General features: G+C 41.0%; 1 protein-coding gene across 2 annotated transcripts; it reads left to right on the top strand.

Annotated features, from left to right (window-relative positions):
* Positions 1-512: 512 nt before the first annotated feature.
* RGMB (repulsive guidance molecule BMP co-receptor b) lies at positions 513-19,749 on the top strand. Of its 2 annotated transcripts, none has more exons than XM_064640867.1 (3): positions 513-755; positions 3,191-3,621; positions 10,703-19,749. In XM_064640867.1, exons 1-3 carry the CDS (start codon positions 659-661, stop codon positions 11,369-11,371), a joined length of 1,197 nt encoding a protein of 398 aa, XP_064496937.1. In that variant the 5' UTR covers positions 513-658; the 3' UTR covers positions 11,372-19,749. The 2 variants fall into 2 exon arrangements, with proteins under 2 accessions (XP_064496937.1, XP_064496936.1); XM_064640866.1 differs by having other exon boundaries at positions 3,110-3,621.
* Positions 19,750-25,362: the final 5,613 nt, after the last annotated feature.

Here is a 25,362-nt window from a genome sequence, read left to right as displayed (position 1 = left end):
AAAGTTACTTTTACCCTTCATTTAGGCTAGCTGTAGAACTGGTCAAAGTCTTCTCCCACGTCAAGTCTCTTACATGCACACATACACCCAGACAAACAAAATTCTGCCTTTGCTCCTAAAGTAAACCTGCGGTGCGCAAGTCGGGCGGGAAGAGCCGTCCGCGGTGGGACTGGAGATACTGTCCACAGGGGAGCAGCTCCCGGCTCAGGCATCCCACCTGCCTTCTGGAAAACAAACCTCGGCTGCTTCCCAATCCAGCAGCTCTTCTTGTACCGGCAGCGCCCCCTGGTGGCCGCGTGCGGCCCCTCCCGCCGCTCAGGGCCCGTTTAGCGCGGTGCGCGCGCGCGCGGCCGCGGTGACGCACGGGGGTGGGCGGGGCAAGGCCACGGGAGGGCGCCGGGAGTGGGGGTCACTCGTGACAGACAGCAGGGGAAGCCAATGGAAAGCGGCATGGCGGGCGGGGCGGGGCCGCAGCGCGCCCGGAGCCGCGGTGACGCAGCGGGTCCGGCCCTTTGTGCGCGCAGAGACCCGGCCCGGCCTGTCCTCTGACGGGGCCGCCCCGTGGAGCGGGAGGAGGAGCGGGAGCAGGAAGGGCTGAGGAGGAGGGCGAAGGAGAGGCACGGAGGAGGACGTCGCCCGCCCGCGCCGCCGCCGCCTCATGCCGCGGCCCCGTCCTGCCGCCGGGGCTGAGCCGCGGCTGAGCCTCCGGCCGCTCCTGGCCCCGCTGGGGCTGCTGCTGCTGCTGCCGGGCGCAGGTACCGCGGGGGGCGGGCGGCGTTGGGGCGGGAGCGCAGCCGGAGCCCCTTTCCGTCAGGTAGAACCTCTCCTGAGGAGAGACGCGGGAGCTGGGCCTGTTTATCTAGCTGAGAGGGAATCTCGTTAAAATGTCTCCAAGGCGGATGCCGAGAGGATGGTGCCAGAGTCCTCTCGGTGGTGCCCAGCGACAGGACGAGGAGCAGTGGCCATGAACTAAAACACAAGAAGTTCCACCTCTACATAAGGAAAACTTCTTTACATTGAGGGTGGCAGAGCCCTGGAACAGGCTGCCAAGGAAGGTCTCCAACTCTGGAGACATTACAAACCCACCTGGACGCGTTCCTGTGTCACCTGGTTTAGGTGACCCTGCCTCGGCAAGGGGGTTGGACTGGAGCATCTCCAGAGGTCCCTTCCAACCTTAACAATTCTGTGAATCTGTGATTTATTCAGCTGTTGACTTGACTGATTTGCTCAGCTAGCCTGATTTATATATGCTCAAAACAATATCACGAATACAGCTGAGGGGAAATAAATTCATGCTTTGAAAGTCTGTCTCTGAACCCACGATTACCTGTGTTATTTTGCCTGCCATAGGGTGTTTTTGTTTGTATATCAGAAAACACAGAATTTGATTGGATTTTGTGCAGGTTTTTTCTGTTTTTTGCAAAGGTACATACAACTCTACGGTTGCACAATGATGCACAAAGATGAAGAGAAAAACTTTCTGCTTACACAATTCATGGTCACGCTTCGCTGTAGGTGTAGAGTGCCTCATTCTACTCTGTGTTGTCCTGGGATTTTGACAGGAGATTTGTGTTAGCTGTGCATCACTGGGAAAACATATTGCCCTTATAAATTCATGGTTTGGATATTCACAGTAAGTCATGTGAGTACCGGCTCAGGAGGGTCAGCTAAGGGGCAAGCAAAGAAATTGCTAATATCCTCTCATCACTGTGTGAATTGCAGAAGACAACTGTTTAAGAATGAAAGTGCTACAAGACTGCTCTGCGGTCCGTTTTTTCACTTCTCATGTCTCAGGAGTTTCTGTTAAATATATTGCATTTTCCCTTTTTTTTTCACACTTCCATTTATCTTTGGAGGCATTTTTGTGGTATTCAAAATCTGTTTTATGACAGTTTGAAATTACAGATTAATGTTTCCGCAGTTGAGTTTTATAGGTCATAAAAATAACAATGCATCATGTTTTTAGTACGTAGTTTTGCATGCCTGGAGAGCTGTTCCATGAAGTTGTGCACATATTCTTTATGAAGGGTCTTTGGATGGGAGGGAATCCTAGGCTAGAATCCTAGACTAGGGTCCTGGTTTTAAGCACTGTGAACCCTGTGGCTCCATTTCCCTTAGTGTGTGTGCAGTCTTTCATTTTGTTTCTGCTCCTGGTAAGTTCTTGGGTAAAAGTCACCAGCAGAACACCATTGCTATGTGCCATGAGAATCTGGAAGGATTTCAGATCATGTCCGTGAGAACTGTGGAGGAGAGGACTGTACAACTCCAGTTTGCTTGCTGTGATGGTAATTGTGCTCTTTTGTGGAAATCAGGTGATCAGATAAGGCCTAACTGCTTTTTTCATGTAAAGTGAACTGTGTACCTGTTGTGTACATCTGGTAAGTACTTCAGGCTTTCGTGGGGAAAGGGTTTCTTCGGCCCTAGTCTTATTATTGAATTACTGTGTAAGAGAGGCTGCTATTGTTTAGATGTCTTAGCTGGAAACTTGCACACTGGACAGCTGTGGGTTTTTTTCACTTATTAGCTTCCAAAAAATGAGCAGTGAAGCTTTAGGTATGATAGTGCCAGAGAAATAAAGCAAACTGCCTGCCCAGTTTCCTACCATCCTCCCCTCTGCCCTGCTTTCTAGAAGAGAAACTTTGGTTTCTGCTTCATTAATTCTATTTTCACTTGAACATATATTGCTTTGCTGCCTTTACCACATTCTTCTGAGGGGCAGCATTCTGTAACTTGTGTAAAGCATTGAATGACTAAATGGAGACTTTCTTACTAAGTGATTAACTGAAGCACAGAATTGCATCATCACCTTGATATCTGAAAAGAAATGTTTGGCTTATACTTGGCAGGCCCTAGTGCTCTTTATTTTCCTCTAGACAATATCAGGTGATGGATTAAGACATGCACGGGTCCTGTCATCATCTGAGATACTCTCTCTTCTCTATCTTTCTGTCTCACAACACCTTTTTCTCTATTATGTATTGTTTTCCTAATGGGTGAGCACTGTAAGTTTCGTTCAGGTTGTTTTCTACAGCACCTGTGGGTGTGGAATGGGGTATTGCCACCCAAGAGGTTTGCTTGATTTCTCTCTGCCGTCTCTTTTTGTGCTTAGGTGACTGCCAGCTGCACACATCTTGTGGAATCCAGAAGTGCACCACTGATTTTGTGTCCTTCACTTCCCATCTAAACGCAGCTCTTGAGGACTTTGATCTGGAGTTCTGCAAGGCCCTGCGCGCGTACTCTGCGTGTACCTATCGCAATTCCAAAGTATGCCGTGGAAACCTGGTCTACCATTCTGCAGTACTCGGGATCAGCGACCTCATGGCCCAGAGGAACTGTACCAAAGATGGACCAACATCCTCCACCAACCCTGGAATGACCCATGATCCTTGCAATTACAGCGGCCACACAGAAGCCAGAGAACATCAGGGAGGGGAGAAGACTCCTGCTCCTACTTATCTATTTTGTGGCTTGTTTGGTGATCCACATCTGAGGACTTTTAAGGATCACTTCCAGACATGCAAAGTGGAAGGTGCTTGGCCCCTCATAGACAATAACTACTTGTCAGTGCAAGTGACTAACGTGCCTGTGGTCCCAGGATCCAGTGCTACTGCTACAAATAAGGTACAGATTTATTTTAAGCTCTGTGCATGCATGGAGAAATAAAAGGCCAAGACAGCGAAGTAAGTCATTTAGCTCTTAACTGTTAAAGAAGTATAACAGCTTGAGAATCTTCTGTGCAGTAGTACAATACAGTAAAACTCTTTCCTTCTGAGCATCAAACGAAACTTGAAACAGGTTCTTTTCTTCCCTCTGCTGCTGCCCACAGCAAGAAAACTTGTGCTTATCACCACATAAGCCTGTAAGGACACTAGATGTAACACTTCAAAACAGTTATCAGATTATTGTGTGACTGCCTCTGCATTAAGTAGAAATTTTAAAAAATCATAGAATGCTTTGGGTTGGAAGAAACCTTAAAGAAGGAAAGAGTGTAAGTCTTTGCTTTTCATTAACTCTAAATGGTATGGCTATAACAGTAGGAAATGAAAAATACTGACAGTGGCACAACAAACAGGTTATTAAAACACACATGGTTCAGAGCAGAAACAAGAAGGGAACTGCAGAGAATTAAAGGAAGCAAAACAATTACGTGGAAGCTATATGGTTGTCAGAAGGTCTTAGCTCCCTGGCTTTACTAAAGGAGCAGTACCCTTAAAATTATGCTGAGCATTTTAAGCCCCTGCTGAGACAGGCAAGACTTAAGATTGCTCTCCTCTTACGTACTTGAGGAATAAATGCACTAGTATTACTAACTTATGCCATTTCCTTAACTTAAGAAAAATACTTCTCTCTCTCTGCTGAATGCAGGCAGCAGATGTCTCTGTCAATAAAAGAAATTACTTAAGTGTACATTTGAAGCTGATGCTGTCACATACCTCATTCCCTTTTTGGAGTGAAATGGCCTTTTTTAAGATGTGGTAGTGTAGCTCTTGTATTGTGAAGGTCAGGCTGTGCGAACACCATTTCAACACTAAATGATGTTGGAGAATTTTCATCATTTAGGTAAGCCTGGAAGTAGGTTTTTTATTACAGAGTTTGGAAGCAGGAGTTGCTGGTCACAGTAGAGCCTGCACATCTTCCATGGAGTTGGCTGTACAGGAGTATTAATAAGGGAAAATCAGCTTTGCTATTAAATTTGTGCTGGATCCTGAGGTACTGACTAATGTCATTGCGTGTGTGAGTGAGCAGAGGTTGGACTGAAACTCAGATTAACTTGTGCCTGTTCAAGAACAGTCTGCATTGTGAATGAGTTCTGAAGGTTTATAAAATAAGGCAATGAGGCTAACCTGAGTAAGCTTTGCAAAAGATGTCCCTTGCAATCTGTTCTAGTGGCTTTTTAAGACTCCTAAAGAACTGCAAGAAAAAGCCTTATTTCATAATCTGCAGTAAGCTTTTATCCTCAGTTTTGCTAAACTCTTGCAAAATTTTCTTTATTTCCTTGTTCCTGGTAGTAGTAGAGGAAAATGTTGAGACTCTTGTGTACAAATTGTGTGGGTGTGATGGTTGTTAGATAGGTGATCTTAACTTTAGCTACATTCTGAAAATGATTGACTATGTAGCATGTTATGCTGGTTATATATCTTTTCCAACAGATAAGAGGACGACCCAAGGAGATAAATGTTTGTACATACTGAGGGAAAATATGGTTTTAAAGGGCATGCCTTCTATCTTTATTTATTGTCCTTTTTTTTGGTGTTTTTCTTTGACTTTTCATTCTGGGAAAAGCAGCAATACATTTTTCTCTTCTGTAGTAGTGTTTTATCATCCCTGTCATTGCACAAGTACAGCTAAGTGTGAAGAAGCAATTAAATAAGACGTATAGCTTACGATATTAGAAATGTCTTTATCAGAAGTATACATGTCTTTCCTTGAATTTTTTTTTTTTGACAGGTAATCAAACTTACCACACCTGTTTGTAGGCAGTGGAGGTTGTTTGAATGTACAAGGAACTTAGCAAGATAAGTTTTAGTATCTCTAATGCATCCTTCTGCCTCTTTTGTTTCTTTATGGAACAGGCTGCTATAAAAGAAATACAAAAGGCTTGTTAAACTGTACTACTACTGCTAATTTCATTCCTGTAACATTTTCCTCTGCAAGAATTCCATTTTTACTGTAGTACACTATCTGCTGCTGGGTGTACTTGACTAATTTTGGCCACAGGGAAGCTTAAAGGACTTTTAAAGAGGTACAGTTCAGTGATATCTACATAGTGTAATCCCTAGCTAAGAGCATCCAAATAGGTCTTCTGCCTTCACAAGAAAAGTTTCCAAAACATTATCCGTTGTTAGTCTGGCTGTTTTTTCATTGCAGTATTTGAAATATAAGTTTGTTAGGAAATAAGAACAAAGGTATGTGCTGGACTTAAATTGTGTAGAAGCCAAAGCAAATACTAACCTAATTAGCCTACTCTAAAGCAGACCTAATGAAAGAAAGGGCAATAAGAGTAGAAGATTTAGTTTTTCCTGTATCCATTTTTCTTAGGGTGATTTATGAAGCTGTAGAAACAGAATATTTAATCTCCACCCCATATGTAGTGGGCTTTTGAAAGGTGTGAACCGTCAGTTGCCCTTGTAGGAAGTTGGTACTTTCGGATTTGTCTGAGCTTTCTGGTGTACCAACCTTTGAGGGAGTCAGCGACTAAGTGAGCGTTATTTGTAAAGTAAGTTTTCCTCTCTCTCCAAAACCTATGAGACATGAATAACCCCAGTAGTGTGAGGGCTATCCATTAAATTCTTGAAGGACAGAGAAGGTCAGGAGGACACCTCAAGTAAGAACATGAAGAATAAAAGTATACTTTTCCTCCCCCACCCCCCAGTGTGCGTCTGGCATGAAAGTATGAAAAGCAGGACTTGGAAGGGCATGTCTTGTGAGAGTTGTGTAGTTATTCACAAAATGCTCTTGGCAATTTGTTTGTAGGTGTTTTGCATATTTGTGTTGCCAAAAAAACATCTGTTTTTCCGCTGTGAACAAAGCTATTGTATATTCTGTGGTCGAGCTGAAACTTGAAACTCCAGGTTTTTTGAGCTTGCCTGATGTTCTTATGCCCCTGAGCATAGGATCCTAGGGCTTTTCAGGTGGAGAATGAAGGATCATCACCAAGGAGCCTGGGAAACTGAGTTCGAGCTCCTCTTTTCTTTTTCTTTCTACCAGACTTCTTGTATGGGTGTTGAGTAGGTCACTGGCATCTTTTATGTGTGATTTCTCCAGCTATAGATAAAGAGGTCCCCTTTCTTGGAACTGGTTTTGCAATTTCCTGAGGATAAATGTCTGTTACAAGGGGCTGTAGAGGGAGTAAGTTAGAAAAGTGTTGCAGAATGCATTACATAAAAGGTTGGAGGTTTTTTTATTTTATTTATTGTTTGCTTTATTTGGAGGTGTATAAAGTCTCTATTGCCTTTCATCTCTGTGACAGGTGTTCTAGATATCTCTAGAGTAGTTGTCCTTGAATAGCAGATGAGGCAGAAGCTTGGGCTTGCCAGTGGAAAACTTTCCTTCTTGTTTGCATTAATTGGAAATGGAGGTTTTCCTATCCAGGTGTTTTGTAGTAGATAGCTTGAGGGTGAGAGTGTGAATGTAAGGACATAGAGAAGGAAAAAACCACCAAACTTTTTACTGCTTTTGCAGCACGATTTCTATTTTTGCAGGAAATCATTGCAGAGTGATCACAGTGTACTTAGTCTCCTGTAAGTAATATTAAAATGTTTATCTCCAACCTTTCAGTTGTTTTTTTAAGTAGGAGCATCAGATGTCTGGTTATGTGTCATTATTCTTTTTATCTTTGTGGACATCTTGCCTAAGGTGGAGATGAATTTGTCTTTCTCAGAAGTAGTACATACTACAGTTTTGTTGGAGGATATCATAGAATCATTTAGGTTGGAAAAGACCGTTAAGACCATTGAGTCCAGTCACAAACCTAACACTGAGAATTCCACAGCTAAACTCGGTCCTTGAGTGCCACATGCCTTTTAAACATTTTTGAGGATGATGACTCAAGAGGCTGGGCAGCCAGTTTCAGTGCTTGACAACTCTTTTTCAGTGAAGAAATTTTCCCTAATCTGAACCTCTCTTGTGCAGCTTGTGGCCATTTCCTCTTATCATGTCACTTGCTACTTGAGAGGATGATACCCCCCTGTCTACAACCTCCCTTCAGGTGCCTGTTGAGAGTGATAAGGTTATCCCTGAGCCTCCCTTTCTCCAGGCTGAGCAGCCCCAGCTCCCTCAGACATTCCATGTAGGACCTGTGCTCAGATCCTTCCCCAGCTCTGTTGCCCTTCTCTGGACACACTCCAGCACCTCAATGTCTTTCTGCACGTGAGGGGTCCAAAACTGAACATGATGCTTGAGGTGTAGCCTCACTGCTGCCCAGTACAGGGGAACAATCACTGCTGTGATCCTGCTCCCACACTACTGCTGATCCAAGCCAGGATGCCCTTGGCCTTCTTGGCCACCTGGGCACACAGCAGTTCATGTACAGACAGCTGTCAACCAGCGCCCCTAGGTCCTTTTCTGCTGGGCTGTTTTCCACTCTCACTCTTTACCAAGCTTAGCAGTGCTACATTAATGGTTGGAGTCCATGATCTTAAAGGTCTTCTTCAACCTGAACAATTCTAGGATTCTATTAAATGCATAGTAAAATAGCAACATGTAGGGATACCTACAGCACTGTGATTGCATTATAGCACTAGGAAAGACCAGTACAAGAACTCAGAGTTGAAAGTCTTGATTTTGTTTAAGGCACAAAAGCCAGGCACCATTAACAAATACATTAAGGTCATCTAGAAACTGCAGTTTGACATCTCAGTAACACCATGTTTGAAAGGCTTTGGATGTGAGTGGAATTTAGAAAATTTTTGTGATCAGTGCACTCATCAGTAGTGGTATCAGTAGCAGTGGGAGGATGAAGTCCAAAATGAAATGTGCAGGTTGGATGTGTGTGTTGTTTGTTTTTGATTTAGTACTCTTACTATAGCTGATGTTTGTTTACTGTATCTTCAGGTAAGTCTCTGGAAACCTTTGTATTCATCTTTCAGAATTCCTCACTGCAGAAGAGCTCTGTATGTGACCACAGAACAAGGCTGAGATACCAATACTTTCAAAAATCTTTCTTCATATGGTATTTGGATTTTTCAGTCATAGGTTTAGAAAGGGCAGCTAGTCTCTAGTCTGTAAACAGTACCCCATAAGCAGTTTTGTGGATGTATTCTTGCAACCCAGCCAGAGTGTAAAAAGTGCTGTAGGTACATAGACACATGTAACACACGTTAAATTTGTTTGAAATAATTTTTTCACTTTCTAGTGCTTTCTGTTACCTTAAGAACTTAGATTAAAGCTTTGTAAGGAAATTTGCTTTATCTCCCTTTGCAACAAGCTCTGGAGTATCTCTTAATACCAGGGCATGATATTGAGGTAGGAGTATGTGATAAGGGAAAGACTGTGCAGAACTCTGGTTTTACTAATCTAGCCTATGGATTAGATGGATGTCATGTGACATACAACACAATATTCAAAACTAATGTCTTGAGCTGCAGTGTTTAAATACAAGTATGTCCTTGGAAAGTCTTAATAATCTCTTGATTCTCTGGAGTGTTCTTGCAGCCTACATGGAGGCCTTTATTCATTTTGTAGTCATTCAGCTCTCATTCACCATGTAATGTTATTGCTAATCTTGAGTTAGGGTGCAGGCTTCTCTTCTCCCTCTGTGTATCTGAAATTGTGTGCATTTCGTTGTTGCAGAGGAGGGGGTTTTGGAGAGAACAGTTTGGTGGCTGCTTGCTGATAAATTTTGCCAGGTGCCTTGCTTAAATGTTTTTATCCAGCAGCCGGTTCTGTGTCTCATTAAAACAATTAACTCTTTTTGACTTCAGGCTTCTTCAGGTGCTGAGCAGACTTAGAGCTTTACTTCTCAAGATGTGTAAATCATTCTCTCCTTGCAGAGCAATACAAATGTGCTCAAGGAAAGAGGAATGCTTCTTTGTCTGAGCAGGTCGAGATAGAAGTCTTTTTCATCAAAACTGCATTATACAAAATAAAAGACCAGATTTACTGCATGAAGGTCTGGATTATATACAGAAATACTAATTCCTTGAGAGATCTCAGGTTTCTCTTCTCTGAGTTGCTGAGATTACTTTACTAAGCACAGAGTTGTGAGGTTGTGTTTACAGCGGTGAGGGCACTTGTGTGTTTTCTGGATTTTGAATGTAGGCGTTCCACAGCTTAGCTGTGGTCCACAGATATCAGTTTACTAAATGACTTGACTACAGGTGGTCTTAAGCTATATAGCTGATACAACTCAAGCTGTGTAACTGATTGACGGAAGGAAAAACCATTGGAAAAATACAGTCATCACCAGTGGGAACATACAAAACCAAAATAGGAAGTATCGTCTGTGTTGTGAGACAGAAAGACGGACAAAGCATCAGCCACCTGGGACAAGCCAAACAGTGAAAATAAATGTAATGCTCTTATTGCAGTAAGAAGTCTGCACACTCCACAGGAGAAACTGTTGCAATGGGAGGAGGGAGATGGGGAGACTTTTGTTTTATACAAGTAATATGGAGAGGTGAGGCTAATGAGGGTAGAGGTTTTATCTGAATTGTCTGTAATCGGCTCTTTTTGAACCTCTACAGCTTACTTCAAAACAGAGGGGCAGGAGACAAAAGCTGTTGTGCAGAAGTGTGCTGGTTAACTGATACTAGTTGTTCTTCCTGGTCGTGATTGTACCTTTCCGTGATTTGGCACAATCTCATTCTGGTTTTGCCACAGTGGCCAACATTGTGGGAATTACTTGGCACTTACACTTCTCTGTCATTGCAGGAGGCATTCCAGAGCTTTAAAAAACTATCAGGCAGGAGGGAGTTCTGATACCTAATTAAATAGAAAGCCTTTTCCTTTCCAGACATCACAGCTGTTGCCACATGTTACTAGTCCTTCTTCCAGGACAACCTAAGAACAAATCTAACAATTGGTAAAATATTACTTTAAGCATGTGTACAGTCTGTTTTCCTTTAAGACATGACTTGTGGACAACTACCAGGCTCTGAGGTAGTGGTCAGTCCCAGACATATTCAGCTGCAAAATGGAAAAGGGGTTGAGATAATATTTTTTTTCCAATAACTTTGCTTTTTTTTTCCCCCTTCCCCTCCAGATAACTATTATCTTTAAATCATACCAAGACTGTACAGAACAGAAAGTGTATCAAGCGGTGACTGATGACTTGCCTGCAGCTTTTGTGGATGGTACAACGAGTGGAGGTGATGGGAACACCAGGAGCTTGAACATCGTGGAGAAGGTCAGTGGGAAGTACATCGAGATGCACGCCCGGCACATCGGGACCACGGTGTATGTGCGGCAGCTCGGACACTACCTGACGCTGGCCATCCAAATGCCTCGGGAACTGGTCATGGCCTACGAGGAGGGCCAGGACCTGCAGCTCTGTGTCAACGGCTGCCCCTCCAGCGAACGCATTGATGACAGCGGTCACTTGCCGTTGCCTGTGATGAGCAAATTGCTTCCTCAGGGCAGTGCTGCCCATCCCCGATCAGGGTACACACTGGAAACCGCCACCACCAAATGCCATGAGAAGATGCTGGTGAAGGACATCTATTTTTACTCATGTGTATTTGACCTGCTCACTACAGGTGATGCCAGCTTCACAGCTGCTGCTCACAGTGCCTTGCAGGATGTGGAGGCGCTGCATCCCAGAAAAGAGCACTGGCATATCTTTCCCAGGAGTAGAGCTGGTGTTGTGGGGAGGGATAACAAATTCTTTGTCCATCTTGGACTCGTGTCCTTTATCCTTGTTGTGTTTTTGTAGTTTGTTTTTTTTTTTTTTGTCTGTAAACAAAGTTTTGAAATATATATTGTCATAATATATTGAGTAAAGAGGAGTATATATGTATATACCATGTATATGAAGGGATGTTTTGTCTTGGGACACCCACCAGATTGTACATATTGTTAACTGTTTTCATATATGTTTGATGCAGTGTTCTTTGTATCTATTTGTTTTACAGTTGTTGAAATGTTTTATAATGTCCCTGCACTGGGACCTGATAGACAGCACTTTATTTTTTACATATTAAATATTTAAGTGTGTATCTGAGTAACTGTGTATTACACATAAAATACTCAGTGCTCCCTCTAAGTACTACTTGGTTTAACACATTTTTTTAAATTGAATTAACTTGTGGGTTTTTCCAAGAGAGCTTTACTTAATGCCAAACGTGAATATTTTGAAGCTAGTGAATGGTCTCTGGAGAGAGCTTAAACTTAAAGGGAATGCTTGCTTTTTTTCACAGGCCCTCCAGTTGTCTGTCTTTTAGAAGCCTACAGATTTATATTTTTTTCATGCTTGGAAACCCCACAGTGTGTCAGTCTTTGCAAAACATTTTAGATGTGGTTCATCAGTATACCAGTAAGTATATGTGTGTATGTGAAAGAGTGGCTATGCAGTGTATAAATATTTTGAATTATTACAGTAGAAGAATAGTTGCCTGCCCTGCTGAGGAACGTCAGTAATGTGGTGTGACCCCTGGTGGGGTGCAGAGAAATTGGGGATGTAGGCCACATACTGGGCAGGCAATTTATAAATAAAGGCTGTTTGTCTCCTAGCCAAATAGTATGGATAGGATATTGGATAGGAATGTGCTGAATACAGTTCTTATACTTCTTGCAGATGGTTGTTTTCCCTCTACTAAATAAGATGTGTAGTTAAATTTATGACCAGCAGCTGTAAACCAGGCCAGTTTATTAAAGAGATAGTGTGTGAGGAACCAAGAGCAGGAACCATCCCCTCAGGATACCAGTTTTACAGTTCCTTTGCAATGTTTGTGGAGATACTTAGAAGAGCTTTAGCACAGTTATCTGTGTTACTGCTGCATTCCTCCTGAGAGGTGTTATAAAAATCCTCTTTTTAAGTTAATGGAGAACTCTCAGACCAGAAGAACCCTGGAATAGAAAATTATTTGCCATAAAACTAAAGAAGAGGTGGTGAAGTTGGAAGAAAAAATTATATAGAAGAGTCCATAAAATTACAGAACAGGATGACCTGCTAAGTATATATGGAAGCTATAATATTTCATCTGCAGGGCTAATCACACAGTGTGAAGGTAAATCGAAAGTGCCAAAAGTCAGATGCATACCAAGACAGACCTAAAAACGACGACTTTGAATGTTACTTTGCTAAGCTCGTGTTACAGCTAGGATTTGAGCTGTGTGAGGAACAATCTTATGTGGTAAATATATCAGCAAAATGATCTGTAGAAATTGCTGTAGAAAGCAAAGGGAGCTTTAAATATATATATGTTTACTGTACACAGAAGGCAGCTGTCATACCTGCAAGGATTCACTCTCCCAGGTGTTGATCTATCACCACAAGCTCTGCAGAAGGCAGTGTGACGTTTATCAGTATTTTAGTGCCACAGCCTGTCAGCTGTTACTGACACTACGTGTTGTTTGTCTTCAACAAGCTGGGCAATGCCTTGGATATTAGTGGCTTATCCAAAACAGTTTTTTAAGTATCTTCTTAACCAGAGTGTTTCCTAACCATATGCTAACAATGGCTGATGATGGTTCTCTGTAGTGTGGAGTCTGGCAACTTCTATAGGAAGCATGTTGCAGGACTGAGCAGAGACTGTGTGCTTAATCCTTCATTTTGTATGTACAGAAGGCTCCTAAACAAGGATATTATGAAAGGAAATAATAGGTTTAACTGCCTGTCAAACCAAAAATACTTTTTTATTTCCTGACTGGAAGAAAAATCTGTATAGAGCATCTGTTAAGTGGAACGCAACCTGAGAGAACAACCTGGCTTTTGTTCTTATGGTCAAGTTACAGCCCTTCAGTATTGCATTTCCTTTCAGACTGCTGCTGTACTGCCAGAAAGTAGATCATCAACTATTTACATTTTCTTACCTTGGCATTATGGTTACCATGCATTTGTTTTATGAGTTTTGAGGCTGTGCAAGTGCCTATTTACTTATATACACTGCAAAGTGAAGCAAGCAGTGTTGCAAGCTTTGTACTGTCTAATGAGAGTTTCATTAGTGGACATGTTTTGAAAAAAAGCCCAGGAGTCTTGTGGCTTTCTTCTGTTTTGTCACACACACAGAACAGTTTACAATCTTGAATTTGTTTTCTTCATGTAAGTACAGCTGTGGTGTTTTACTGAAATTTTCATGCTTAGGTTATTTAATTCCCATCTCTATCTTGACTGGTACGAATTCTTTTCTGTCTTTCCCTATTCCGGTTATTACAGACTGCTATCTACACAATGTCCAAACAGGACTAGTAATGATTTCCTTTTTTTTAAAAGGTGTTTTTTACAAGGTAAATGTTCTCTGTGTTGTGCTGCTACTTCTCTCCAGATGTATTCAAAACAAACAAGAATTGTGGGGATCAGTGTTGTTCATTAGATTTTATCATTGTTATTAGTTATCATCTTGTGGAGAGCAAAATAGCCACGGATCAAGTACAAGTATGCAGGTAAATTTGTGATGCTGATGTAGAACAATTGCATCTGATCTGATTCTGAATTCTTTATCTTTGTAAACTAAAGTTCATTGAAATTAAAAGCTGCTGATAGTAAACAACTGTGAACAGTAAGATTGATTACAGTCTTCGTGCTGGGCTGTGTATCTATCATAACTAGATATAAAAAGGACATTGTGTCATATGTGGAGTGCCAATAACATTTACAGGGATTATTTTAATGATTACACTAGTTTTAAAGCTTAATTTCCACTTTTATCTATACTCCAACAGTAGACAAATACTCCATTAAATACACAAAATATGTACATGTCATTGATTCTAGTATGTGCTGAGGGCTGGATCTGTGAAAGATTTTATATGTATGTTTGGTGTGTCAAGCATTTAAATCTGAAACTGAGACACACAGTTTCAGCTTGAACCCTGATGTTTCTTTAGGATCTCTGCTTTCCTTCTTAGTCCAGTAAAGCGTCTCAAGGAATCTGTATTTTGCTGCTGAGCAGAGGAAACAAATGCGGTCTTGAGTTTGTATCTGCACACTAGTCAGATTTAAATGTTGTTCATTTGTCTGGTTTACTTGTGGGACTTTTTTGGCAGTCACCTGACCTGCTCACTCGTGTTTGGCAGATAATGGTAAGAGTTATTTAGACTGTAGTGGTGTTAAGCACTCTGCTGGAGTTTGGGAGAGGCAAGTTGAAACTCCTCTTCTGTCTTGGTCTTTCACATCTGGTGAGACTAACAGCTGGGAGCTATTATGGAATAGTGCCATTCTGTGGTGTTACCAAGGGATAGCTTTATCCAAACAAGGTCTTAGTTGCCTTAAAGGAGACGAGGCATACTTTAGTGATTGAGAGGTATTTCATCTAAATTAGGTAAACTAAACACGTAAGCCTTCTCTGTATTCAGTGAAGTAAATAGCAATATTGTAGGTTGGGTTGAATTGCCTTCTGGAGATGCCTACTGCTATTGTTCTGTAGAGGGGGAAGCCCAGACAGCTATTTTAAAATGAAATTAGTCTAGCCCTCAAGGGTACATTTTAAATTCCAGCCTAGGTTTGTATCCAGCGACAATCTGCTTACTCGAGACAAGCCAGCTGATCCAGCACTTGCTGCATAGCACCCCATCTGTCTCCCAGGCCTATCTGATGGATAGATACACCTTGGCCTCTGAAAGCCTCACAGCAGACCTGGGCCTGGCCTGTACTCTTTGATTCTCTTGAAAGCAGACCTGAATAAGGCAACAAAGCCCTCCCTTCCTTGCTGTCCTGGCCCCTTCTCCCCTCCCAAGGCAGGTTTGTGCGAGGCAGGGGAAGGCCAGAAAAGGAAAAAAAAAAAAAGCTGAAGTTGGGACAAAGGAGAGAAACTGAGAGGGTAAAGTCTTAGTGGTAAGGCTTCTGATCTTGATTTTGGCCTTTAAATCCCAGACTGTTTACTTTTTCCAGTGAATGATGCAAAGTATAGAAAAAGGCTGCATAGGAGCAAGGGCTGTATTTTCTAATTGGAGTGTTTTATCTTTTAGACTGTTCTTTGGTGTCCTGTGCTGCCATTACCATGCAAGTGTTTTATGGAAAGCAAAAGTTTCAACAGCTGAGGTTGCCAAAACCTTAAATACCCTGCAGCCAAATTGTTAATGTGTTTGACTAGAAAGTAAGAGATAGTGTGTGTTTGAATCCCTGCTCCAAATTGTTTAAAGAAGATGTGTAAACAAGGTTTCTTGCCTTCTCAGGTGACTGTAATAATCTTTATCCTGCTGGGTTTATCAACTTTTATCTGGCTAGATCCATCTGCTATCCTTTCTCAGGAAAAATGCTAAGCTTTTTCGTACCAGTCTACTTGGAAGTGTATGAGACCTGCCTTCAAAGGGTGTGTTAGGTTTGAAACACACCCCTCCCACTTCCTGTAGGTGGGATGCATTGGAGAAATAACTCTTTCCATGACCCTGTCTCTCTGTAGAGGGAGCCTAATGGTGGCTACCCTTGTGGTGCATAGGGCAAGTTAAAAAGTGAGGTACATCACTGTTTGTGATGCCATCTCTTATCCCTTGTTCCTGACCTATATGTAGTTCCAGTGGTTTGGCATGACCTGCCTTCATTTAGTTCTTGCTTCTACAGGTGCTGCCAGTCATCACTCCCCAGCCTCCTGAAAACACAGTGAACTGATTCCCTTAAAAATAAGTAAGTTGATCCGAAGGCATGAGAGAGAATTTGTTACCAGGATAGGCTTTTTGAAAAACATTTTTTTTTCATTTAGTAATTTTACAATCCTTCAGCAATTATAAATTCTGTAAAAAGGCCCTCCCTAATCATTAAAATGTGGCTTGCACAGTAGTGTTTGAGATCTTTGGAATGCCAGCATTTTTTTTTCAATACTTACGTAAAAAAGAAGTCACAAGTCTCACCTCTTCTTGCAAATGAAGTGGCCTTTATTACGGTAAAGAGATCAATAATTAGTCCCAATGGGAAATCAGATACAGATATTCCTCTATAATAAGAATAATTGCTGAAAAATCAATTCAGATGTGTCTGTGTAATCAGTCTGCCCTTTCTCCACAGCTAGTCAAGGCTCCTCAGTCAAAAAATATCAAATCCTTCAGGGATTACCCTCTGTGTGTGAGTCCTTGAAAGTTTTCCATATGCATATTCGTTGACAGAAGTGCTAAGAGTTTCTTCTTTGTCAGCAGATCTTCTTGACAGACTATTGATTACTTTTTGACTTTCGTTGGGTGCACTGTTTTGTATGGTTGGCAGTCCTGATGTGGCTGATTCACTGACACAAGCAGAGGGCCTGTACAAGTGGAAACACTTTCTGCTTTGGGGTTTAGACTCTGATAAAAATCAGAAAAGCAAGACAAATAGAGCTTTCTTCAAAAAAGTGTTAGGATATTGCTTCTACATTGTCTGATGGGAGCAGAAGTGTAAAGAAATCTCTACTTCTGTTTCTTTGACTTATTTCTACACTGGCTCAACCAGAGCAAACTGTTGTCAGCAGCTGGAGTGTGTTACATGATCTTCTGAAACATTTCTTCCCATTTAGTTCCACCAGGAAAGATCCATTTCATCCAGTCAGAGATGTGAATCAAAAGCAAAGTAAGAGGGGAGAGTGTAATAAGGAGGTTGACTTCAAAAGTGAAAACATTACCAGCTCTTTCAGTCTTAAGAGAAAGTCTTGTCTGGTAGTGCTAACAATTATAATGCAAATTCTTAAAATCAACATTATATGTAATACCTCTCTGGGTAAAAAAACAATCAAACCCCACAGCCCTGCAATCTAAAACCAGGTCCTTTACAAGTGAATGAATTATCTAATGACAAGAAGTAAAAGCCCTCCCTGTTTCAACTTTGCTCAGAAAATATTTTTACTGACTATTTAAAATGCCGGTTAAATGGCAGTACATTGGCCTCTGGTGGAGTACTTGCCTTAAACAAAGAGCTGTTAATTGCAGTCTAATTGTGGACAATAAGGGTTATCTGAACAGTCAGTAATGAAACTTCCCCAGGTAACAATGTAAGTATTTGTTGTTTTTTTTTAAAGTAATTTCCCCTCAGTGGGGGGTTCTTTATTAAATGTGCATATGGGTCACTATGTACATAGAGAGTCTCCTTTATTTTTAATCTCTGGATATAATTTTCTAATGTGCTAGAGTGACTATTTGGTGATTTAGACACACTAAGACAAGTAGGAATTTCTCCATCTTGCCTTTTCATCTCTTCATTACCCATAGAATCAGCATTCAGTCTACCCACTCACGAAGGAGGAATACAATTCCTCCATTCTTCATTTATTTCATCCTTACACATAGCTTTGAATATAGGGATTAGAGTATTGTGTATCAGCTTTGGCTGAATCTCTGAATTTTGAGGAAGCTCTTTCCCCTGCCTGTGACCTCCAAAGTTTTGTTTCAAGCTTATAGCACTCACCATTAGCTGCATTTTTCTGTAAAGAGACAAAGCACTTCTCATAACTTCCTTACAATGAGGAGGAAGCGGAGTTGAAGTTACCATTCCATCTATAGCTATTCAGCAATGCCTTCCCACTCTGCCACCCACAAAATGTAATTCAAGCAAGCAAATATGCAGCCACAAGAAGAAATTCACATTTCATTTTGAAGTTAACAGAGCTTTGCATTTTCACTTTACAACTCTTACAGATTTTCTACCTAGACAGAAAAAATCCATAACATAACCTCATACACATGGATAATGCCTATTCTGTTTCTGGGGTTATATCAAGAAAACCCTTGCCAAAGGCTATAGCCCCTGCAAATTTACAAACCCCAGTTTTTGCACATGAGCCTTGATTTTGAACATCCACAAATCCATGATGAGATGCATCCCAAGATCCTGAGGGAGCTGGCAGATGTTGCTAAGCTGTTGAAAAGCCATGGCAATCAGATGAAGTCTGTAGTGACTACATGCTCTGTGCATGTAGAGAGGTGCCCAGTCATCATGACTTTCTGGAAAGGGGGTGAGAACTTTCACCATCATTCAGTCCTCTTTGCACATCCTTATTTGTGTGGAGCCAGCCTCCTGCCCTATTTTGCTGGCTGCAAGGTCTCTCTTGTCCACATCACTCTGAGACCTTTGCTTGTGAATCCATGTCACAACTACCTCTCTTGATGGTGGATCATCATCTCCCCCTCCTTGCTGTTCCTAATTCAAAGCTCTTCTCACTAGGCTTGACAGACATGAGAAGCTGTTCTGCCACAGTCAAGTCACGTGGGACCAATTATCCATTCTTATCTTCAAAATGGCCTGGTGGTCATAAAAGCTGAAGCCTCTGAGACCAGCTGCAAAAGTGGTTGTTGATCCACAGGATCTGTCCACTCCTCAAATTCCTCCTTTTGCTGGCAAATGGTACCACAGGACCCTGGTGCCCTTGGTCCTCACCTCCAGAGCGACACAGTCATTCTTGTTCTGCTCCAGGTCCTCCCTGGCCACATGGGTGGTGCTTGAGTTGGCCAAGAACCAGAGAAGCCTTGGCAGCCTCCCCACAGAACCCATGTGAAGCAGCAAACCTCTTTAGACCTGGGTCAGTCTGGTCACCAGGACCTCTGCCCACCACAGGCAGTTCCTCTTTGCTCTCACTTCCCATCTCCCCCTAGCTGCTGCTGCCAGAGGCTCAGAGGCTGCCAGATGTGGGGGTGTCATCAGATGGTGATATCCCAGCCCCTTATCTGTTACCAGGGCTCTGAATCTCTTCTATAGTACAGATCTGCAGGTGGGGCAGGATACCCTCCAGTTTTTGCCCCCTGTGACTCTGCATTTCCCACACCTGGATGCGTGCACGGACTTTGCCTCCATTCTCCAGTGCAGCAGTTCAGGCTCCCGAGTCAAGCTGACATATCCCTTACTGCTACAGTTCGGAGATATGATTGCCTAAGGTCAGGCACAGGTTAACAAGACTCAGAAGCACTGCCGTGGACTGTAATTAAGATTGGTGAATTGCTGGAAATACTCTCCTTTGCTCTTGTCATCTGTCTGCTTTGCTCTTTTTCATATACCCTAATGGTTCTGCAATTCTATTACAGTATTAACCAAACACATGATGAAAGTTTCACTTTCTTTATCCACCAGCTGCAGCATTGATCTTAAAGGTCTTCTCTTAGGTTATGTGATTCTTTGCTCTTCTGTTCTTGTCCCTCTTTCTGGTGTTGTAAACTCTACCTGAAATATTAATCAATAAAGTACATCAGAAATAGCCATAATGATCTCCTTGTATTTGTGTTATAGTGGTCATTTTAGATGTTCTGTCAGTGGGACTCACTTCATAGTCTAGAAAGATCTGCAACTAATTGTACCAACCACCTAGTTCTCAAATTGTTAGTTTTTTGATTCATTGCAAGAATGTTTCTCTGTTCTGGAGCTCAAGATACAGTTAACATACATATTTTACATCTGAATTAGGTTTGAGAGAAATACACAGACCATAGGAAACATGAAAATTTGATGTGTGAAATTTTACTATTCACAAAGCTGAAAATTAATACAAATAATCTCATGGTTAATCATTACAGATTTAACATTAATAAACAGTTGAATATTAACAATGCTTTGGGGAAAGAAATCATCCATATTAAAAGCTTTCAGAGTACTGTATTCTTTGAAATTACTGACCATTGCTAGTAAGTTTAGAGAAATCAGTACTTATTTTTTTACATATCACAGCCCATGCAAACATTTGCAAGTAGATTTCTTTTAACCATTTAGGCATTAAGCTGTCACAGTCACACAGTCTCAAAGAAGAAACCATGCTCTGAATTGTCCAAGGGAAGCATTTCAGCAGCTCACTTGCTGTTCAACACATTTGGAAGTGCAGTGACTCTTAACTGCTCCTCTGAATATCTGACAAGAGAAGTAACATTCCTCCTGTCCCCACCCACATCTTCTACTCAAGATGGAATGGAATCCTAATTATAAGAATGTATCTCTGTCATATGAGAAGGCTGAATAGCAAAGGAGAACAGAAAGCAAATCAAACAAAGAAAAAAGTGAATTTACAAAGCAAAATGAATCTGAGCTTTGTAAATAAACATCTTGCACTTCAAGAAGTACTTTCTGAATAGAAAACAGTGTAATGCTTGCTGCTCACTCATAAAAACCTCTTCAATTTTAGCTTTCTAAGATCACATTAAAAGGCAAAACCAAGAGCAGTTGGTATCTAAAAAGTGGCCATAGAAATAGTAAAGTGTTTAAGAGACTGAAACTTACAAGAATATATAATAACTTCTATAGGGCTGTTTCTTGGTGACACGTATGCAGGGAAGAAATAATCATGAAGAAGAAATGAGGATAATCCATCAGAACCTCTCTTTTCAGCCACATTCCACTTAACTCCATTAATTAAGTACAGTAATTTTTGTCAAGTTTTACTGGAGAGCAATTATTTTTTATGTAATACAGAATATTTGATGTAAACAGACAGTGCCTCACTGTCTCATTAAAATTCTTAATTGATAAGCAAAAATCTAACAACACCTAAACCAACTGGTACTGTGGCACATTTGCACCCCTGGGTGGAAGACCTGGAGTAACCACGAAAGCACTGGAGTTGGCACAAAAATGGAGATGTGATATCCCTGCATTGGCTGGAAAGCACCAATTGGGTGAGACCTACCCATGATCATACACTGAATAATTATGAAATAGATAATTTGTTTCATGCACTCTGTGCAGTGTACTGTCATGATGTAGTCAGTGCAGCAGATGAAGTGGGCTTCCCTAGAAAAAATAGTTTGGGGCACTGTCATTAAAGTTGCATTATAAGAATTGCAGAGAGGGGTCTAAATTAAGATTCTGAAAGCAAACTTCGTTCTGTAATCTCCTAACTTTTAAGTGATTTGTTTTGCAATTATGCAAATGTCAAGTCATTCTTAAATTTATGGAAGTGAAAATACTGTAATCTAAAAATATTCTTGCCTTGGTTTTGAATTTTTTGTGTATTTATTGAAAACATGGATTTTTGTAAAGAAATGGTAGACTGTCAGTCCATCTGTTTATTCAGTATGTTATTACTACAAACCCATATTTTAAGCCTTTAGGTTATGAATGGAAAACTAACTTGACTCACAGTAAATGTAGGCAAATTTCAAATTAAGGACAATGTCTTTTTTTGTAATTATGAAATATAGGTTGTGGTTCTAATAATAAGGTCTGGTTTGGGTTTTATACATAAATAATGTTGTGATGTCCCTATCAATATTTTTTCCACCAAATTATGAGTGATCCTTACAAGTACAGATAACATACTCAAAAATTTTAAAGCGAATTAGGTAGTTTACAAGTAAATCGATGCTCTAAGAGACATCACACTTTCTTGTGTTCAGTAGTGGCACTTGAAGTAATAAAAACTCTTTAAACTTCACATCCTCTCCCACTGTGACAAGGTTAGGTTTTTTCCCGCTTGCACTCACATTTATGGAGTTTCTCTGGAATTTTGAAAATGCAGAAGGACAGTCATCTATGACTGCCTGATGTTACATCCTTGAAAACTGTCACAGCTGAGCATATGGTGCTTTTCTGATAAGTTCATGTTCACTGATAAGAGTAAATTAATTCATTCAAAACAAGATGAGGAAGGCTGCACTGTCAAAGAAAACATACCAGGTAAAATCTGTATTTTAAAAACTTGTCCAGATCATGCTAGCATATGGAGGACCCACGGGGTGATCTGTTGTACTAGCTCACCGATGTACACTCCAGGCATCTACCTGTGACTGTCCCAGTGCAATACATTTGAAGGGAAGAGCACAGTTTTAAAACCCCAAACTAGAGAATGCTGTGCTTTGTGTGTGTTTTCGTTTTCATTAAAGCTCACGGAGTATCGCCTTCCTGTGCATGTTTCCCTCTGGCATTATGGTTAATGAATAACTGCACCCTAACTCTTCAGATGTATTTATTTGGAATTTGACATGATTTATTGAACCCTTAAGATCTTGGGAAATAATTCCCCAGCCCTTTCATGCCAAGAAAAAGACTGAGTTAGACCTTACCCTTCTAGATGTGATAGTTTTGATAGAGTTCAGCAAGGCAAAATACAATTTTCTGTTTGAGAGCTTTCAAAACTGACTTCCTGCTTATTCTGTTCTGGATAGAGAATTCACCTGCAGATTTCATTACAGGAAGAATATTGTCAACCCTCCCAAGTAAAATTTAGTGAAAAATTTAAAACAGAAATCTCTCTCTCATATTAACAACTCCTTTGCAAGCAGTACCAGAGAGATGGAGCAGTTAGTTCTGAACTGAAAGGCATTTGAGGCTGTGGACCTCTAACAGTTCTATTAGGGGTACTCGGTTCCATGGTAGTTGTATGTGTTGCTCAGACATCAACTACGTTTCACAGTTCCAAGAATGGAGAAGAATGCTGTTCTAATATGCTTACAAAAATCAGAGCTTTGAAGTCCTTTTTGCTCCTCTGTGATTAAAAGGAATGTTAAAATAACATTTGATCTATACAATACAGGTAGTCACTTACCAATACTAGAATTTCTGCAAACCAAAACCAGTAGCTAATTTTAAGTGACCAGTGAGGAGATTATTTTGCAAATGCTCCAGTTACTTCAGCAAATACTAACTCTGTTGCAAATAAAACTCAGCAAAAGTCTGAGAGTACTGCAGAAATAAAAACTCTCGTATTACTTTCTCATATGTGATCAGTGGTATATGATTTTCTGACAGGATTTCTGGATGTTTATTTTTGGAGAAGACAGACTTAAAACTGTGCTTGATGAAAAACCTGTGTCAAATAACATACTTAGTTTTAGCAAATAAATAGTAATAATAATGTCCAAGTGTGCTCTTTGGACTTGAGCCTTAGTGCACAAACTCAGTCTAGATCTAAAATTTATACTTTAAAATATCTCAAAAGTCTTGCATCAGCAATTTCTTGTCTTCAATAATTATGTGTTTTTTATCTCACTTTCCATAAAGCTCATAAAATGTGCTTTGACAGAAGCTGCTCCTAGGACAACAACTTTTTGATTGCAGTATTTAATCCACCATGAAACTACTCGGATGATCTAAAAACTGTCAAAAAAAAGGGCTAAATGCACCATTAAGCAGCATCTGTATTAAACCTCCATGCTCTGGGACACACTGGTTTTATCTGTTCTAGCAATTTTGCCAGCTCCTTGTTAACAGCACATCTCACCTTCTCTTTCTCACTTTCATCACTCTACATGACTTTTAGACTAGCAGGTAATCCAGTAAGCCCCTATTTTAGCTGTATGAACTTAAACCAGATTGGAACTCTTCATTAAGCATTTCCCAAAAATGCACTGTGCTTTGCAGAATCATAGGTACATTATATGAATGACTTTTCTGCTGTGTTGTCTTCCTTTTCTATTCTCTAAAATTTCCTGTGATTGATTCTGGGGAGGAGTAGTTTGCCTGGGTTTCCAAAATCCTCACCAAAATGAGAATTCAATCTCTGAGAGCATAAGGATGGATGGACCAGATGGTACTCTCCATTACTCAGCTGTTCTCAAATATCTTTAGTAATTGGACTACAAGAGAAAAAAAAATTAATTCCATGAACCTCCTCTTCATTCTGCTCCTATCAGTGTCTCACACAATTGTATTTCTTAGCTACTGCTTCTGGAGTGTTTCACAAATAAAAGCTTCAGCATAAAATTTTGAGAACAAAACTTAAATTCAAGGTGCACCCACAGTAGCTTGTTGGAAGAATGCAGACATAAAGTGACAGCACTACATACCTGTCCCAACACAGTTCAGTAAAACAAGGCTTGTTTAGTACAAGTGGATGATTCATGACCAGGTATTACTGATCTTAAGACTTACTACTCTCTAACAGAAGGAAGCAAGAGATAGTCTGCATTTATTTTTGTAAAGGACTTTATTTCAGCTTAGTACACAAAAATAAGCCAGGTTTTAATTAATTTGTTGGTCAAATAAAACTTGATCATGGAGAAGATTGCAATAAAATGTCTCATCAAGACGAACTCCGTTGGTGTCTTCAGTCTTGCCAATCTTTCCAAGTAATGGTGAGGTAATTTTCTACCGAAAAGAACTGTTGCCACTGAAGACAACACTAAACGTAACACTGGTGATAGAAATAGCTCCTTAGAACTGCCTTGCTACCAGGGTACTTCACTGTGATTTTATAAGGCAAGTGGAATCCTGCAGCCACACAGCAAGAGCTGTAGAAGTGACAAGATCCATTTGTGGATGACAAACTATCACACAGGGACAGAGCAAGCCAATCGAGATTCAGAAATAGGGAAGACAGGCATCAAAGATACTCATCAGGGAGTCAGTGTCTCAAAGGGAGGTGTGGTGGGTCTGGCTGAGCAGGAATTTATTTCCCCATAGTAGCCCTCACAGTGCCGTGCTCTGCATCGGTAGCTAGAGGAGTGTTGATAATACACCCATGTTTTGGCTACTGCTGAGCACAGCACCAACACTGTGACATTCCTTCTTCAATCGAGGGCGAGATCCTGGGAGGGAACACAGGTAGGCCAGCTGACCCACACTGACCAAGGGGATATTCCATACCATATGACATCAACCCAGATATAAAAGCTGAGGCAAGGAGCAGGACCAGAGGCATTAATTGTCTCTGATGTCTGCCTGCTGACAACTGTTACATGTGCTGGAGCCCTGCTTCTCAGAGAAGTGGCCGACCATCACTGCTTATGGGAAGTAGAGACTAACTGCTGGCTTCTGCTTTGTGTGCATGCACATGATGCTTTTGCTTTCTTTTTTGCATAAATATAAACTACCTTATCAAGACCCATGTTTTGTGTTTTCTTTTCTCACCTTACTCTCTCCCCTGTCCTGCTGGGAAGGGGAGGGATAGAGCA

The sequence above is a fragment of the Pseudopipra pipra genome, chromosome Z (genome assembly GCF_036250125.1).
Source record: "Pseudopipra pipra isolate bDixPip1 chromosome Z, bDixPip1.hap1, whole genome shotgun sequence".
NCBI classification, from domain to species: Eukaryota; Metazoa; Chordata; class Aves; order Passeriformes; family Pipridae; genus Pseudopipra; species Pseudopipra pipra.
Note: the sequence above shows the minus strand (reverse complement) of the source record. Positions and strands in the feature narration are given on the sequence as shown.

Coding starts and splice junctions, on each gene's coding strand:
- RGMB (XM_064640866.1), top strand. CDS start 659: ATGCCGCGGCCCCGTCCTGCCGCCGGGGCTGAGCCGCGGCTGAGCCTC. Junction 756..3,109: donor GCTGCTGCTGCCGGGCGCAG/GTACCGCGGGGG, acceptor TTTTGTGCTTAG/GTGACTGCCAGCTGCACACA. Junction 3,622..10,702: donor GTGCTACTGCTACAAATAAG/GTACAGATTTAT, acceptor CTTCCCCTCCAG/ATAACTATTATCTTTAAATC.